Source organism: Amblyomma americanum, chromosome 1 (genome assembly GCF_052857255.1).
Source record: "Amblyomma americanum isolate KBUSLIRL-KWMA chromosome 1, ASM5285725v1, whole genome shotgun sequence".
Lineage (NCBI taxonomy): Eukaryota > Metazoa > Arthropoda > Arachnida > Ixodida > Ixodidae > Amblyomma > Amblyomma americanum.
Genome location: NC_135497.1, coordinates 426,915,451 through 426,934,004, shown reverse-complemented (window position 1 = coordinate 426,934,004; position 18,554 = coordinate 426,915,451). Strand labels below are relative to the sequence as shown.

General features: G+C 45.1%; 1 protein-coding gene across 32 annotated transcripts in view; it reads right to left on the bottom strand.

Annotated features, from left to right (window-relative positions):
• Positions 1–18,554, bottom strand: part of LOC144115866 (uncharacterized) — a 360,881-nt gene that overhangs the window by 91,040 nt on the left and 251,287 nt on the right. For all 32 annotated transcript variants that reach the window (XM_077650438.1, XM_077650440.1, XM_077650430.1 and 29 more), the window contains 5 exons: positions 13,532–13,601; positions 7,988–8,020; positions 5,545–5,598; positions 3,710–3,770; positions 1,703–1,799 (listed from right to left, as the gene is read on the bottom strand). In XM_077650438.1, the coding sequence (XP_077506564.1) occupies positions 1,703–1,799; positions 3,710–3,770; positions 5,545–5,598; positions 7,988–8,020; positions 13,532–13,601 (315 nt within the window). The remainder of the gene's footprint in view (positions 1–1,702; positions 1,800–3,709; positions 3,771–5,544; positions 5,599–7,987; positions 8,021–13,531; positions 13,602–18,554) is intronic.

Sequence of the window (18,554 nt, the reverse complement as noted above, 5' to 3'; positions counted from 1 at the left end):
GGAATCCCATGTCGTAGTGCCACGATTTTTCCTTCTAAATTTTTGCCACATATCCAGCCTGGGCTCCCGACTATGAAAGTTTTGTGCATTCCGTGCCAGTCAGCACAACCAGCTCCCTTGCGATTTTCTGCACCAAAGAGAGCGCACCCTAAATATGACATTACAGCAACAACCAGGGCCTTACCAACAGTGACCATGAATTACGTAAACAAGGTCAATTTTCTTCTGTACACCAGCATCCCACAAACCTTTTCAACTGACAATACTTGTGTGAAAAGCCATGCCAACTGTGCCAGTGTTATAAGCTAAGAATGAAAGAATAAATGAGTACTACAGACAAGAAGCACTATTCCATGGCTTGGCACACCATGTTTGTAGTGCTAAGGGTTGTGGCTGTGTGAAGCATGATTAGGTTGTCAAAGGTAAAGCCAAATGATTAGCGCATAAGAAAGCATCCATGATACTACACGTTCATGCAATACTTTTATACAGAGGGAAGACAGAAAAAAGAAAACAGGTGGTGGAAAAACCTGTTAAAAGCAGCACTGTCAATGCTTTGCAGACTATTCCCTTGCCATCTGCCTAGATTTACATAGCCTGAGCTGCAAGAAGCTTGAACAACTGGCTAAAAGAGCATTCCCACAGTGCCACTCAGTTGCCTCCAAGAGCCAAGGAGATCACTGTTAGGACTGTGATCGCAGTTCTGCATGTGATAGGATGGCCATTTTACCCAGGAATGAATTGGCTCCTCCTACACAGCAACAATAATAAAAACAAGAGGGTGATAGTTGCAGCAAATGAGACTGCGACTTTTAAGGACAGGTATGATTACAAAACAAGAATAACAGAAGGTCATTGGATAAAGCATTTGTTCTGCAGTGGACTAAGCTTGGAGGATGACACCGATGGTGATCAGAAGTGCACCTTTGAACCCCTGGAGCAATAGAAGAGATGTCGTTTCTAGGATTCACCGAATGACCTAAGGTCACCACCATAAATTCGCCGAGCTTCGAAGCTGGGAATGAGGATGGTGCATGTCGACTATCAGCATGGCACTGAAATCATACCAACTACATATCAACACCAAGAGTTGCGCATTGCAGCGTGCTGGCGAAGGCCTGCTCATTTGTTCAGAGCATAACGTGCAGGCCATGTGAACCACTGACTGATGTGCCTGTACCCCAGCCAGTAGTTTGGAAGCCGTTCTTCGCACAGCACTTGCAATTAATGTGCCCTTGTCGATGTTTTGCATCTAGCTAGCGCATAGTATATTAGTTTCAATCGTAATAAATATCATGGGAATGATCATGCCTTGCCTCTTCCCAGTGAATGAATGCAGTGCGAGTTATAGTGCTGCATCCACAGAGTGAGGAAGAAAGCCCACAAGTTAAGATGTCTCTTAGAAGCAAGGTTCTTGATAAAAATTCGAACGTTACTTGTTCTCTATTACTGAATGTCTTCTATACCCGATGTCTGTCACAAAAGAGATCCGCTTAATGGGAGAGATAAGGCGGCTAACCAAGTGAGTGAAAAGTGTCTCTTATTCCTGACTGTATGTTGCATCGGTGTCTCTTGTATAAAATTTGGCTCAATGTACTTGAAACTCTTTGTCATGAAAGCATTTCATTTCTACTAATGAAATCAGCGAGTCTTTTTCAGGTTTCACTCGCTCAATCAAAAGAAAAAACTGTCAACTACTCACGAAGGCAGCCTCTCTCTCTGCGATGGACGAATGACCAGGTTCATATTCTTCTATACTGCGCGGCTGAATCTTGTATGACCCAGGCATTGTGGACAGGCTAGATCACAAAGCATAAAAAAGAAACAGCGTCAGTTATTCGATGCGAAGAAAATTCAAACAAGATTCCCACAGCCTCCATACACACGGCCAGTGTTTGTGAAAAATTAGAAGCTAGGGATAAATGTTAATAATGTACCAAACCAGATATCTGTAAGTAAGTTATGAGTGTTGCTATCTCCAAAATAGATATGTTGTGTGCAGTTCAGGACATTTATAGCTGTAATTAGTAAGACTCCAGCTACTGTTATGCATTTCATGTTATATCTACTAGATGTGTAGCCTGATGAGTCTCTCACCCTTACAGTTCTTCAAAAGAGTTTTCCATCAAAACGTCTGGGTCTTTCATGCTCAAATCTTTTTAAAATATGGCATTCTGTGATCTATTCTGAGCATAATGTTTGATGACAAGACTCGCCTTCTCGCCTTGTTCAAAAGAAAAAGACTACCGTATTTACTGCTGTATAAGTAGAGTTTTTTTCTGGATTTTTCATCGGTGCAGCTTATACAATGGTGCAATTTATATATCATGAAAATTGACTCACCACCGCACACCATCTTTTGCTGTGCCCAGTAGATACGTTTGAAAAGAAAATCGATGTATAAATGAAAAAAAATTGAATCGTTAGAGAGTTTTAGCCCAGCACGATCTGCATTCTGCTACCATGATCCACTTCCCCGGAGATCCAGCTGCACCTGTGCATTGGCAGGTGTGGGCTCCTCGGGGCCATTTACGCATGCACAGATAGCTTCCCGACGAAGCGGATCATAGTAGCAGAACGCAGATTACAACATTGGGATGCAGATCGTGCTTTGCTAAAACTTCCTTTTTTTTATGTTAACCTAGGAGGAATCACATAATTTTGCCACATCCTGTCCAACTTGTCCACAGCCATATTCTCGGAAGTTTTGGTTTTGGCATCGAATCCGTATGGCTACTTCGCATCCGTTATGTGTTGTTCTTGCTCAACACTAACAGGTGTGTCTTATACACTGGTGCGACTTGTATGTGATTTTTTCCCAAAAAATAACTGCCATTCACAGGAGAAATATGGTAATGCACTGGCCCTCTCGTAATGGAAGTGAGGAGGCAACATGAGAAAGTTTTGCACTAGTTTGTCCCACATGCAAAGCACCCCCATTACGCATCAAGTAATACAATGCTTGCTGCAAGTAAACTTTTTTTTTTTAGTTTCGTCACTTGACCTGCTAAGCTGTACTGTGTAGAAGGTTTGAGGTGAACAAAGAAGCCAGCTGTTTTATTGAACTAATTTACCAACAGTGCTAAATAACTGCGCAGGACCCTGCAGATGTTACTGCAGCAGCATACACTTAAGAAGCCAACTCAGATGCTTAACAGACTTGGCAAAATGATGCAACACGCTGAAAACAAGCAAGCTGTCTGGATAGCACTACCTGCTTTGTTGAGAACCAAAACTGTCAACATGATGGCAGTTCTATCCTGTTTCCCCTGCCTTTACCTCAACAGTCGATAAGATGCTGGTTTATAATTAATGGGGGGTTAACGTCCCAAAGGGACTCAGGCTATGAGGGACGCCGTAATGAAGGGCTCCAGAAATTTCGACCACCTGGGGTTCTTTAACTTGCACTGACATCGCACAGTACATGGGCCTCTAGAATTTCACCTCCATCGAAATTCGATTGCTGCGGTCGAGATCAAACCCGCGTATTTTGGGTCAGCAGCCGGGCGTCATAAACACTGAGCCACCGCGGTGACTAGTCGGTAAGGTGCAAAGCCTGGTTATTGCATTAGTGCACTTCTGAACTGCTTAGAAATAAGCAAGCAATAATGAATGCCTGTGATATCAAAACGAACAAACAAGCAAATGGGTAAAACAACCAACAGTAGATGCACTTGCAAATGCAAACCAGAAAAACAGCTGCTCTCACCCATTGGCGTAACTCCTGTTGATTGCTCTCTTGGCTCCCTTGCCACCAAACATGGGTCGGTCTAAGCAAATAAAGAAAGAAAAAGGAACACAGTGCACTCATACAGATTATAGCCATACAGGTTGGCAGGGAGGCAGGCAAGTAGTTGTGTGTGCTCTGCAACTCATTCTTAAACCAGTTCAGCAGCTAGCACTGGTACTGCCAGGATAGTGACAGCTTTAGTTTTTATTAAATTACCTGTAGATAAAAATGGGGGCATTATGCATTTTTACTTGAAACTAGCATTTTTCAAGCCAGCTTATCCTTTAGTAAAACTTGGTGTAAAACTTGGTAAAGCTTGTAAAGTAAGTAAAACTTGGTAAAGCTTATCCTAGCACTTGTATATGTATGTCAATCACTGCAGTACTAGCACAATCTGTTTATACAGGTCTGTTTATACTACTTTTATTTTTGTTCACAACCCTGCATCAACACTACAGCTTTAGTTGATTTTATTCATGAGGGACGGCTAGGTCATTCCTTTTGCAAGCTGACCATACCGAACTAAAAGCAGGCACATAGGCACAGCATACATACTCCACCACGTGCACCCCACGAAGAGAATCCCGAACACTTCAATGGCAAAAAGGACAAAATGGAACCGAAATATTTTTTTGTGTGGCAAAGGAATACTGTGTGCTATCAGGCACAAATGGAGTGGAGAGCTCCAGATTAGTCATGATGGTAAGGGTTCTTCAGCTTCTGCTAAAATCTCAGTAAACAAGCATTTTCACCTTTCACCTCTGTTGCAATATGGTTACTATGACCAAGTTAAACCCTATGAACTTGTATTCAATACCTGAATGCCATTGTCTGCAGTGTGCATCACATAAGCTTGGTGGTGTGGCCTACTGGAATAGATGGGTTGCAGAAATCTGCAGGCCAGCTACCCTACAAAGCAAACTCTTTCACCATAGCGGCACAGCCTGTCCTGCGGGCAGAAGTTGAGTGCAGCGCTGGAGACTTCTACTGAAGCCCCGTGCGCTGCATGCACGTGGCGAGCAGCAGCTTGGCACAGTGACACTTCCATCTCCCATCGAGACTAGTATGCGCGGCAGGTGTATTGCACCTTCCAAGCAGTGGCCGCTGTGCTTTATCCCTTTATCATGATACATGGCAGGAGCGTGCAGGAAAGATGCGCGACATTTCTCCAACTCCAGGAGGTTCCAACACTGCACCTAATTTCTGCCCCAAAACAGGTCGGGCCACTATGGTGAAGGAGTTTTTGCTGTGCGGCATAACTGACTTGTAAATTTCTGCAACTCGTCCACAGTGGCCATGTGCTTTCCTCACTATATACTAGAGAGAACATTCCTTGATCACCTTATAGAAATTGCTGCCACAAACTACAATATATTTTGATTTATTTACACAAATCACACAAGCACTGCCGGCAAGCATGAGATCATGTGGATGTGTGCCAGCAACTCAGGCAAGAAATCGTGGCTTCGCCATGGGCATGAGTGAAGTCGCGAGGAGTTGGCGCCAGTTCAAAGCTTGGCATCACGCACCGAAAAAAGGCAGCTAGAAACAGTGATGGTATGACTTATTGGGACATATTTTATGCATTTTACGCACTGTTTGTACAAAACAGGAGAAAGAAGATGATCTGAAAGCTGAGTGCACAGAGTCGGAGCAAGGCGAACTCAACTGAGTGCTGCCATTTGAAGAAAAGCAAGTTTCACTGCCTAGCAAGCTAAACCTAGTCCCCCTTGGTGGGGCATACTGCAATGAAGCTTTGGATTTTTTGTGAGTATAGGCTGGTGCAAGGAGGTGGCAGAGTGGCGGGTACTAACCATTGTCTCTCGAGAAATCAGGCTCCGACATGTAACCGTCACTGTGCTGATTACCTGAATCCAAAGAGAGACAAAGAATGTACATTTCAAGAAATGGGTGCGACCAAATCTGACGACGCTTTCTTTATTAATAGTGAGCTCATCTAAGAGGCCCGGATGCAGACATTCGAAGCGACAAAAATAAATGTGCACACCAAGCAACAGCGTATCCATCCCTCTTACAGCTTTAGCATAAGGGACTTCAATTCAATGAAATCTGCCATGCAATACATTTTTTCCTGCTCCCAATCTTACTTCCACTGAGAAAAAAATATTCTGATTCATGATAAAGCAGAGTGATATTCCACCCACTTTCGATTTAATGAGGTCTTTGCACACTGCATGCACTTATCTCTAATCCTTGTGACAAGAAGAGAAGATGTCTAAGGCTGATTTATCGATTTGGCACATTCTTTCATGTTATAATGTTGAGTGCAAGCAAAGCCGCAACAAGAGCCCAATGGCCGAGTGGGAGGCACTCTTACTGACCGACCTGTTGTGTGGTTATCAAACCTGCACTGGGGTGCTTATCCGAAGCAGCATGGCCAGCATGGGTTCCATGCTTCTGTGATAAGGGATGATAATTGTGTGCCTTTGCTCTTATCATGAGTACACTCAACAAGATAAGCAGCCCATTGACAATGCAGTGATCTCAGACTCCCAAACCACAGGACCAGTGGTTCCAAGAGTGTTGTGAACTAAATGGCAGCCTAGTGCTGATAGGCTGCAATGATTAACTCTTTCCTTACAACGCCTATCCAAACCATTCAATTTGAACGACGGTGCAAAATGCCTCATTCTGAGCAATCTGGGCTGCTTCTGGACAAGTAACGCCATTCAGTGTGTTGCAATACGAATGTACCTCAGTTTTGGAATCATTTCTTTTTATAAGCTGCATGAGGGAGTATTATTAAACTTCCCATGAAACCTGTCAACAGGGAGTGATCATGCAAATATGGCACCCAAGGTGGAGTCCTCTTCTCGTACTGAACCTGCTCAGCAGCAGAGGTGTTCTCGCATTTGCAGCTTTGACACTTGACTCTGTAGGTGCGAGTGACAGCTTTGTGTGAAAAGATGATGTCCGTTCGTCTTATTTTAGCTCGGATGGAGATGACTGTTCCCCTCAGCCTGAATTATCAACAGGTGCCTGAAGAGATTTGCTGCTTTCAGGGCCTCTTCGAAGGTACCGGGCATGTTCTGAACAATTCCGTGCCATCAGCAGTGTAGTGGACACAATTATATACGAGACGGCCTAGGGTCCACCTTGGCTCTACATTGAAGAGTAGCCCAAAGTGCCATGCGCGAGCAATTGACTTCTTTTTTGCTGACCGGAAAGCTTAGCATGACGAGTTCTGTAACTCTGAATACTCACTTTTGGTATAGTAACGCATAAAACATATATTCTAGATTTTTTATTCTCCTATTTTCCGACTGGATTTATTTAATATTTTTGCAGCTTCTTGTGAGTGTTAAATTTTGCAAAAAATGTTTTTCTTTCATAAGCAACACATATTGTTTCCTTTTTTATGTATCATTGAAAAGAGAAATCTGTTAGCTACTTTATGATGTGCTGCAATAAAAAAAATTTTAATTGATGCGAGAAAAAAAAATTTATGCACACCATTGTGAAATTGCCTAATTTCCAGCGGTAAGGAAAGAGTTAAGGCCCCTAGTTTCCCGCGATATCAAGAAAGATCACAGAGTTAAGCATTTCTTGCAGAATCATGTATTTGCAGCTATATTCTAATCTATTTTTATGCAACATCACAATGGGAAAATTACTGATTTATTTGCACAAATATATGATGCGAGAGAGAGTTCGAGACCTCATAATAATTTTATAAACAACATTATTACAATTATAATGCAATCTCAAACTGTTCAGGCCAACGAGCAAACTGTTCAGAGACGAGATTACTGAAATGTGACAAGTGACACCTGTAGTGGTAGTAGTGTATTTAGTACGCTTTCATTCTTTTTAAATGTAAAACAAAATGATCATGCAAAGTGAGGGTACATATTTATACTCAAAGGTTCATATAAAATAAAACTGTCATAAGTGCCAGCATCATCCTCTGTGCGTTTTTTCCCTTACTTGCTGTCTGCCTAGCATTCATCATGAAACATGAGTGCGGGTCAGCAAGCCTAAATTTCAACCTTCCTAATAATGACACAGCCACTGATACAAATTTGTCACTATGGCAGTCATTAAAAAAGCAATGTGTTTAACTGATTAGCTGCATAGCTGTCAAAGTTTCTCAGCCCTTAACACTTACTGAGCTGAATAACACAAGTAGAAAGGTATAAATTTCCATAGCAGATATAACCTTTTAAATCTTTAAAAAAAAATGCACGCTGATAAAACAAATCATTAACTGGGTCCTTAACAAGCATTCATACTGACCTCGCCTTTTGTAGTCGATAGTCTGGTAGTCACCTGCACAGAAGCCAAAAAATATAGATCAAATGTTTATAGACAACCTTCTGGGTGAGCTAGAACAAAAGCATATCTTGAATGAAGATGTTATCTAGAAAGCACAAGGTCAATAAAAGCTTCTGCCTATACAGCAATGTGGCCTTTTTTTTTTGAGAGAAGACAAGAGTTTTTTTCTTTCCCAAGACACTCCAAAATTCTGCAACAGGATTCACAAAGGCTCATATGGACAAGTATACTGTCGTGATTAGCTAACACTTGTTCCCACAGTTTCTCTGCTGTCCGTCTACCAACATAAAACATATCGTAAAACATGCTGGCTACATATTACTGAATAAGATGTGATTTTGTGACTTGTGAGGGCTTAACGTCCCAAAGCGACTCAGGCTATGAGGGACGCCGTAGTAAAGGGCTCTGAAAATTTCGACCACCTGGGGTTCTTTAACGTGCACTGACATCGCACAGTACATGGGCCTCTAGAACTTTGCCTCCGTCTAAATTCAACCGCCGCGGCTGGGATCAAACCTGCGTCTTTTGGGTCAGCAGCCGAGCACCATAACCACTGAGCGACCGCGGCGGCTACTGAATAAGATGTAATATGTAGTTGTTATGAAAGATTTTAGCATGAGAAAGTCTCGGTGGGTCGCCAAAATTAATTTTTAGTAAAAAAATAATTATGTGAGCCCCTTATGGATCTTCCAAAGGCATATTTACTGAAATTCCCAATGCACTACATAAAACAGCAGAACCTTGCTTCATGTCAGAGCACATAACTGCTTAGATATGCAATAAACAGCTTGCTCTGCAGAAAGGAAACAAAATTAAATCTGAAAATTCCTTGCTGGAAAAAAGGTATGCAGCTGCACCTCCACCACATACCACATAAATTAAATCTGCAAAGCTTTGTTATGTCTGTTCTTCCATGTTTCTTCTTCGTCACTACCAGCACACAGCCTTATCCCCGTTTGTTTGCTATACGAGACATGACTAGATTGCCTTGGAATGATGGTAACCATGTGGCACATCATCTATGATGCTCGTAATTCTTCTCAATGTTTTAGGCCAATATGTGGGAAGTTCCCAGTTATTTTTAAATAGCATATTTATTCGAATCTAAGCCGATAGTTCTTTTCAAATAATCATATTCCGAACTCTAGGTCGGCTTAGATTCAAGGATTTTAAAAATGCCCGTTTTTCATTGAAACTGCTAAATATGGAGCATAGCTAGCGCCATCTAAAAAGTCAGTACCGCAGCCGCTACTAGCCGTGCCAGTAGCCAACCGTACACAAACAAGGTCGCCATTTTCACCTGCGTCGTGTCGGCCGTATAGGTGTGCGGCGTGGTGTTATCGCGATGGCACTAAGCAGGAGATGCCACTACAGTGCCGCTTTCAAGCGAAAAGTTGTGATAGCTGCAGAGGCATCGTTGAACCTTCAAGTCGGGCTTGACTTTGGCGTCGACGAGAAAAACGTCCGTCGTTGGAGGGGACAACAACAGCAGCTTTTTGCGTGCGCCGCAACGAGGATGGCATTTAGCGGACAAAAGAAAGGCTGTCACCACAAAGTGGAGACAGTTTTGGCCAACTTTGCTCAGACGCAGAGAGCAGTTGCCCTTCCAGTGACAACAGAAGTGCTCCAAGCGAAAGCTAGGGAACTTTCGAGGCAGCGAGGCCTAACGCCAAAGGATTTCAAAGCCAGCCGGGGCTGGCTTCAGAAATTCATGAAGCGCTTCGGCTTCAGCCTCCGATGTCGCACTTCAATCACCCAGAAGCTGCCAAGCGATTTCGAAGAAAAGCTGATAGCTTTTCAGCGCTACGTGCTCCGAAAGAGAGAAGCGGCAGGCTACAACCTTGGGCAAATCGGCAACGCCGACCAGACGACTGTGTACTTTAATATGCCAGTGGCGTACACCATGAATGAAAAGGGTGAAAAGGAGGTGAAGGTGTGCTCTGCGGGCTACGAGAAGCAGCGTGCAACTGTGATGCTGTGCTGCACAGCTGATGGACATAAACTCCCTCCTTATATGATATTTAAAAGGAAGACACTGCCTGCTCGAGAAACTTTCCCAAGAAATGTCATTGTGCGGGCAAATGAGAACGGGTGGATGACGGGTGCGATGGTGGAAGAGTGGGTTAAGATCGTGTGGCGACGGCGTCCAGGAGCCCTTTTGACAAAGAACTCGCTCCTTGTCATCGACTCTTACCGTGGGCACTTGACCGACAATATGAAGGCTGCGCTCGCCCAAGCGAACACGGACCTCGCTCTTATACCGGGCGGCATGACGGGCCAGTTGCAGCCACTTGATGTCTACATCAACAAACCTTTCAAGGATCGTCTGCAGAAATATTACACGGACTGGTTGACTGACGAAGACCACATGCTAACGGCAACGGGCCGCATCAAATGTGCATCGCTATCGCAGCTGGCTCTCTGGGCAGCAGCATGGGACAACATCCCAGGTACTTTGATCGTGCGCGCCTTTAAAAAGTGCAGCATATCTAGTGCGCTTGACAGTACCGAAGATAGTGCACTGTTTGAAGGTGACAGGAACACAGAGACGAGTCTAGCAGCGATGACGACGTTGAATGAGCACTGCACTTTCAGATTCAATAAATGCTGTTTCCATTTTGTGAACGCTGTCCTCGCTTATTTTGTTCGGCCTACATTCGAGGTAATATATTTTTATGGCTTCGGCCTTTGGGGGTCGGCTTAGAATCGGGGTCGGCCTAGATTCGAGTAAATACAATAGAGTCCAGTTGAGGGTGGCTGCCATTCTGATCCCAATGAGTATTGAGTGCACATGTAGCTACTGCCACCATCAAATTTTTTTTTCTGCGAAACCATTATATGGCTCATCAGCAATGAAACCCGATGTCCAGAAAAAGTGGTGTCCCAAAACCCACATGACCAGGAAAATAAAAATAAAATGTCTTCCAAAGGTGCGGGAAATTGAACCCAGGACTTTCAGATTGCGAGGCAAACATGCAAGCCATAGGCCACGATACCGCATTGCTTCTTGGCAAACAAAGATGAACCTAGTATTTGTGTTGCCTTAACTGTATGCTAATGAGTAGATGTGTCATTAGCAAAGAAGGGGAAAAAAATTTTTAAATGAAAAGGAAACACAATAAAAAAAAGTTTCTCATTCAAAGCACATACCGTATTTACACGATTGTAAGTCGACCCTTTTTTTTGAAATTTAAAATTCCGAAGTGGGGGGGTCGACTTACAATCGAAACGAAACCTTGAACTGCCAATAAAAGCAAGAAAAACAATCTATCAGGGACGCTACTGAGACGTTAGAAGTTTTTGTTTGCTCTACGGCTCCAAGCGTAGCATTCAGGTATTCCGCGGGCTTTTTGGCCAGGATTTTTCATTTTTTATTTTTACTGCGCACACCGTTACCCACCGCGATGGTTCAGTGCTACTGAACAGGATACCCGGGTTAGAACCCGACCGCGGCGGCAGCGTTTCGATGGAAGCGAAACGCAAAGGCGCCCGTGTGCTGTGCGATGTCAGTACAGCAGGTTAAAGATCCCCAGGTGGTCGAAATTATTCGGGAGCCCTTCACTACGGCACCTCTTTCTTCCTTTCTTCTTTCACTCTCTCCTTTATCTCTTCCCTTACAACTGGGTTTCCACCAATATTTGAGACAAATACTGTGCCACTTCCTTTCCCCCAAAACCAATTTCATTTCATTTCACTCGCGGGAAGGGCCGCTGTCCCGCTGTTCCAATCGCGGAGTCTGCGCCTGCGCCCGGGAGTACCGCTAGCTGATGGAAGAGCCGCTATTTCAGTTGGTTGCGCAATACGTAACAGCAGCGCTTCTGGGGAATGCCGATGTTTGCTGGAAGAGCTGACGCCGATCACTGTTTGTTTGGTGGTGCTTGGAGTTGGTGCTTTTGACTACTGCCGGCCGCGTGCTTCGCCATGAGCTCTCCAGGTTCGAAAAGCATTCGGCGCTCATTCACTGCAGCGTTCAAGAGGGAGGCCATCATTTACGCCGAAGAAACCAACAACTGCGCGGCGGGCCGCAAGTTCGACGTTTCTGAACGGTTGGTGCGGGAGTGGCGGAAGCAGCGAGACAAAATTTTCGATTGCGACTCCAAGCGAAGAGGTTCCCGCGGGCCGAAGTCGGGACGCTTTCTGGAGCTGGAGGTCAAGCTTGCAGCGTATGTCACCGAAATAAGTGATCGGTCCCTTCCAGTGACATGCGAAATGATCACGCAACAAGGCCGGGTCTTTGCTGCGGAAGCTGGAATACTCCGAACAGACTTCAAAGCCAGCAGGGCTTGGGCTTCGAAATTTATGAAGAGGGCTGGCTTCTCACTTCGTCGGCATACTAGTGTATGCCAGAAGCTGCCTGCTGCTTACGAGGAGAAAGTTCTCGCCTTCCACAGGCACTACCTCAAGCTACGCGGCTTGCGGCGATACCTGCTCGGCCAAATCGGCAATACGGACCAGACTCCCGTCTACTTCGACATGATGAGCAACACAACAATGAGTGTGAGGGGAGTTCGCGAGGTTAAGCTTCTCACGACAGGAAACGAGAAACTTCGGTTCACTGTTATGCTATCATGCTTGGCAGATGGCACAAAGCTCCGAGCGTACATCGTCTTCAAAAGAAAAACTATGCCAAAGGAAATGTTCCCAAAAGGTGTGATTGTGCGAGTGAACGAAAAAGGCTTTATGACGGATGACTTAGTTATTGATTGGTACCGTCGGGTGTGGCTTTTGAGGCCAGGAGCATCCCTCAAAAATCGCAATCCGAACCTCCTCGTGCTGGACTCATTTCGCGGCCACCTTACCGCGAAAGTGAAGGCCGAGCTCCGAAAAGAAGATACAGATATGCTGGTGATTCCCGGCGGTCTGACAGGGCAGCTGCAGCCGCTAGACGTTGGCATTAACAAGCCATTCAAGGACTTGCTTTGGTTTGAGTACAACGAGTGGCTGGCGGCAGAAGGGCGGGAACTTACGCCAACGGGGCGCGTGAAGAGAGCCTCCCTGGCGGCTGTGTGCGGGTGGGTGATTTCCGCTTGGGCGGCCATTCCACGCGATGTCGTGGTGCGGTCATTTAGGAACTGCGGGCTTTCCATGGAGGACAATGTGCTGTGGGATCGCAGCGGCGACAGATGACGACAGCAGTAACACTGAAGATGACTCAAGTGAGGATGAATAGCCCATCTATGCAATAAATTTTCGTTTTTGAAGCGCTCCACCGGTGTTTCTTTTTTTCGGACATGCGATTGGGGGTCGACTTACATTCGCGTCAACTTTTTTTTTTTTTCGGACATGCAATTTGTGGGTCGACTTACATTCGAGTCGACTTACAATCGTGTAAATATGGTAAGTAGTTTTAAGTGCCCTCCATATTTAAAAAATTTTTTTTACGGACACAAGTTCACCTAAATAGCAGTTTACCAGTTCAATGTAAGTTTTTTTTGTGTCTCTTCTGATCTGCCTACCATCATCATTACATGACAATGCAGAAAAAACAGGTGCTGAAGAACTCACCAGTACCATACTTGTGCAGTCGTTTGAACATAGTCTTGTACCAATCACTGGCATACTCATCCTTCACATTCTGTGATAAGAGAACAAAAAAACAAAGTGCCTCAGAACACAAAAACCGTGAAAAAAATGCTTGTAATAAACCACATCCCTTTCTACAATGACCTCATGGCAGTTCATTTCAACTACACCTTACTTTTGGTGCTTCAGCCAACGAAAAACTCTACACCACTTTCACTAGCATTTAAAAGACTGTTAAAACTGTATGCATTTATTAACAACCTGCTTGTTTTGTTTGCCCAGCCACTTGTGCGGCTGGAAAGAGGAAGTGTGTAAGGTGGAAGTGCTTGCCTGCTGAAGTCTTCAGCATGCAACAAAAAATACAGTAATAGGTTTTGCAGAAACAAACAAAAGGAAATGAGTGACATGAACTCAAATTTTTTGAGCTCGAAGATGTCCAAGAAGTTAAAGTAACCAATCAAGAGGCCATAACAATTGGTGTATTAATCACAAACTGTTTCTCAACTGTGCAGGGCCACTGAAAAGAAACCCGAGCAATATCAAGTGGTAACAAGGCAAAGAAACACAAATCGTGCCAGAAGTTACAGTCACTTCACGGCTATAACTGTCAGTGACGGACGTACACCTTTTCTCTGAGGAAAAAAAAAGGCTACCCACCCAGCAAATATCTGCAACTGCTGCAGCATTGTTCGCATTTGTTAATAATGACTCTGTACAGTAGCCTCCCTGCAGCTTTCTTAGCAGGCACTTGGCAACAAAACAGAGGTGCATTAAAATTCACCTATTGACGACTGAGTGTTGTGCAATATGGCAGCGCTTTGTGCCATGTGTCAGAATGTAATCCTGCAAATGACCGCTCCCAGCATACAAGCAGTGGTGATAGGCTAGAGCACGTGGTAGCTGACCCAAAATCTTTTCAATGCAATGCAACGACTGTTTACACGTATCCGCTGTATGACACATTAACGCAATGGGGTACACAGCAGTGAGCACCACTAATGAGGACATGGAAACTTTTGGCTCCAATCAGTCGCAGCAGCCTGCAGATGTCCTCAGGAAGCCTTTGCCCAATGCTCATGTGACATCATGCATATGCATAAAAGGTGCATACAGAACACAGGCGACAGGCACGACAAGCAAGTTTTGTGGCTGCACTAAACACGCTTTGCAGACAGCATTGTCACATAAGTGAAAGGCTTCCCAAGAGCACCGGCAAACTGTTTTCACTGCCACATTCTGCCATGTTTACCTCAACGGAGCTTCGCTGCTGTGTTTCTTGTAGCACCCTACCTTTAACTGCAAAACACTACAAAAGTTGCTGTAAAGTGCCATCAAAATTCCATACAAACATATAAACATGGCTACCGCATAGTCTGCATGGATACCCCTTCAGCTACACTGGCAGAAGAAATCAAGAGTTTGACAATGATAGCTTCAACAGTGTAAAGCTCTAACGTTGTAATTCTACAACTCAGAAGCAAATTAGTTACACTGTGCCCCATTCTTGACGTGCTATTCTAATACAGACTTTCATGCTCTGGCCAAAAGGAATTTGGCACTTTGGTGCTTTTGGTGCCCTTTACATCACACTGTGCTTAATGCCCCAAGGCCAGACAGCCAGGCCAAAACTGCTGCAAAGGTAGGTAGTGTTGCAAAGGACGGCACCACTTTATCTCTTTTCCACAAACAAATCCTCGCAAAAGAATTTAAGAGCAATCAAGTAAGCAGGCCAGCAAATTTTCATTCAGCCTCAACAATTAAGAAGGCTTCAACAACAGAAGCTTGGTACCGACGGCTCCCAAGAAAAACCTCCAAGAATTCGATGGTGCAGAGACTGGAGGAACCTTCTCAGCAGTAACTACTGACCACGGCCGCCTCAAGAAGTATGCCACAAAAAATGCTAGTACTGCCTTCAGTTATGGTCCATTATTCTCAGGATATCCTGTCTCCATTCATGACTGCCTCTAACGATGAAATGCAAGGAGCAGAATGACCGATTCTGACCACATTGTGCCACCCACTAGACAAGATATGTACGGGCCTAGATATTCACGCATATACTAGGCCTAGATGGAAACTCGCAGACATAAAGACAACAAATAAGGAAACAGAATGAGAAAGAAAAAAAAAATAAGAAGACCGCACTGTGCAAGTAACCTGGTTGCCCTCAACACAAATAAGTGTCAGCACAAACCATGCCCACTGCACTGCGCAAACATGTGCTCTGCTTGACCATCACAATGGCTTGCTCAGTGGCCTGCTGCTAAGTACAAACTAATGAGTGCCATTTTCCACACTGACACCTGAAGGGGCGACAAAATTTAACACTGCCCTTTTGCTAAAAATTTTGGTGCAAAACCTTGGGTGGCTAAACCAATTTCAGAACCTGACACTGCTCCTCGCCTCGTAGCTTGGGTGTAGCTCTGGCATGTACAGAGGAGAGCACACTTGTCTAGAGCACTCGAGCGCCGTACGGTGCAGCAAATGAATCGAAATTTTGCCAGGGACAAAGGGCTTATGCCTGAATGGCTTCTACATCTTTTTGGCTGCGCTCGAGTACACGTTTTATCACTAGAACTTGGCACAGGCTATAAAATTTCAGCTCCTTTCTTGCAAAAAAGCTTGGCCCGAGCACTCTAAAGGGCGTGCTCATCTCTGCATGGCCTTTGTCAAAAATTTGCAGCTCAGATTCGCTTCTGGGCCATGCAAGCCCCTTTGGAGCCCTGCTATGCTATAAAAAAGCAAACTCTACAGGCTGCATATTTGGGACATTTCAAATCAACAAGCCCAAGGTGCAGACTGGGCCATTATGATCACCTCTGCAAAATATTAGAGCTATAAGCGCCATGAAAGGCATGCAGTGGAAATTTAAATCCAGGTTTAAACGTGCTCTCTTTTGACAAAGACAATCTGCTCGTCAACTCCACTGCCACCAAAGGCTTAGCTGATATGGCACTTCAGCAGTGCATTCCATTGGTCCATCTTTCTGATTCACGGGTGAATGGCAATTAGTTACTCTCTCTCTTTTTTGTTGTGCCATTCCTTTTGGCAGATGAAAACAAAAAGATCTTCTTAAGTATCTTGCCCTGGTTCATTTTTGTCTCTGTGTGACGTAGGTACTCTGCCATTAGTTTACTGTTCACCTCATTAATTTTTTCCTGTTTTATCACGCACAGGGATGCACCTTCTTGGCAAAAAGCTGCTTGTGTGTTGTAGCGTACCCCCACCCTCTAATACTGATAATCATGTTGCACGTATGCCGTGACGCACCAAGGCAACAGGTTTACGCTAACAAGTGCATGGACGCACCACTGTAAATACACCAGGAAGCAAAAAACAAAGTAAAAAGAAATCTAGTGGGCCAACCCAGAGAGGGCACAGCAGACAGGAGCACGACTAAACTGCTTGATTGTGATGGCTGTATCTCTCCTGTTGAGTCTTTAAAAAAATTTTAGCAGCCACGGGTTCCAAAGACAATGCCCAGCAACCACCAAAGTACAGCAAAAATTCAGCCAGAGGGTAGTCGGGGCCCTTCAACCAAAGTTGTATGTCATCTATTATAGTTTTCTGCCAATAAAACTAGGAGCACAGCCCATGCCAGTGCGCTCACAGGTCAGAGGAAAGCAGTGACAAGAGCTGTGATGTGGCCCCAAACAAAAGCCTAAATCTACCGATGTGTATATTCAGGCATGTACTACTTACTCATCATACACCTGAACGGAGCCCTCATGAGTACAGATAAAAATGGGACAGCACTTTATTAAAAAGGAGCCCCGGTGCCAGGCAAAGTAAACAGTTTGCATTTGTACCTCCTGCCAACACAGTCTTGCATTCAGCAGTGATGGGATAGCCTGGTGAAGGTCAAGCTAGCATTAAAAAAATGGTGCCATGGAGCCCTTTTAAATTACTGGTTATTGCATGATGTCTGAGGTTAAACAACACAGCACCCAACTATGTTATGCACAAAAACAAAGCATCATAGCAGGCGGAACCAAATGCTCAAGTAAGCAAAAAAAAAAGCAGGGTAAGTAATCAGTAGAACCCCGCTGTTACGTTCCTCACTGCTGCGTTTTCCCGGCTGTTACGTCGTTTTCGTACGGTCCTGGCATAGCTCCCATAGGATCCAATGTATTGGGTGCCCCGCTGTTACATTGTAGCTGTGAAAACGTTCCCGCATGATACGTCGCAACCTGGCACCCCGAACCCGGCCGGGCAACGCGCGCCAACCACCATTTTGACGAGTCTTGGCCAGGCTTGGCTACGGAATTGGCTACAAGACCATGGCCTCCAAGATTACCCACGATTACCCCCTTGCACGCGTGTGGGTAATCTTGGAGGCCATAAAAAGCCACACGCGAGTTGGAGAGATTGCCACTAGATGGCCACTGCCTCGTCAGCCGAAGCGAGTAAAACCCGCGGGCCCGCAGCAATCCAGTCTTTCTTGTTTGTGTGGTTCAACCCATCCGAGTCGTCCGTGTCCTTCCGTCAACAGCTACGCTGCCTACGCCTCATCAGGCCTCGCTGCAGTGAGCGCGTCAACTGCACAGCACTGCTTCGTGCGGTGTGGCTTTTGTATGGACGGCGGAGAGGAAACTGCCACGGAAGCTGAAGAGACGGAAGCAGCCTCTCATGATCAAGAGCTGAGTGAAGCTTTGAATGCGCTGGGTGCCACGGGAGTCACGTATGACGACTACGTCGCCGTGGATGCTGCTGTCGTGACGTCCGAGTGTCAGAGTATCGCCAAGATCGTTGCAGACTCGGTCGCGAGTGAAGCCTCAGACTGTGATGACGACGAGGAGCACGAGCCGCATGATTCCGGGGAGTTGGCGGACCCGAGCTTTGGAGAAACCGTCGCGGCCCTGGACCTCCTCCGCAGGTACATCGCACCTCAAAGCGACGCTGAGAGCAATGTGGCTTTCCAGGCCATCGAGAAACGCGTGGTGTTTTCCAGCGAGTGGAAAAAACGGCAATCGACCATTCTCGATTTTTTTAAGACCTAAGCTCA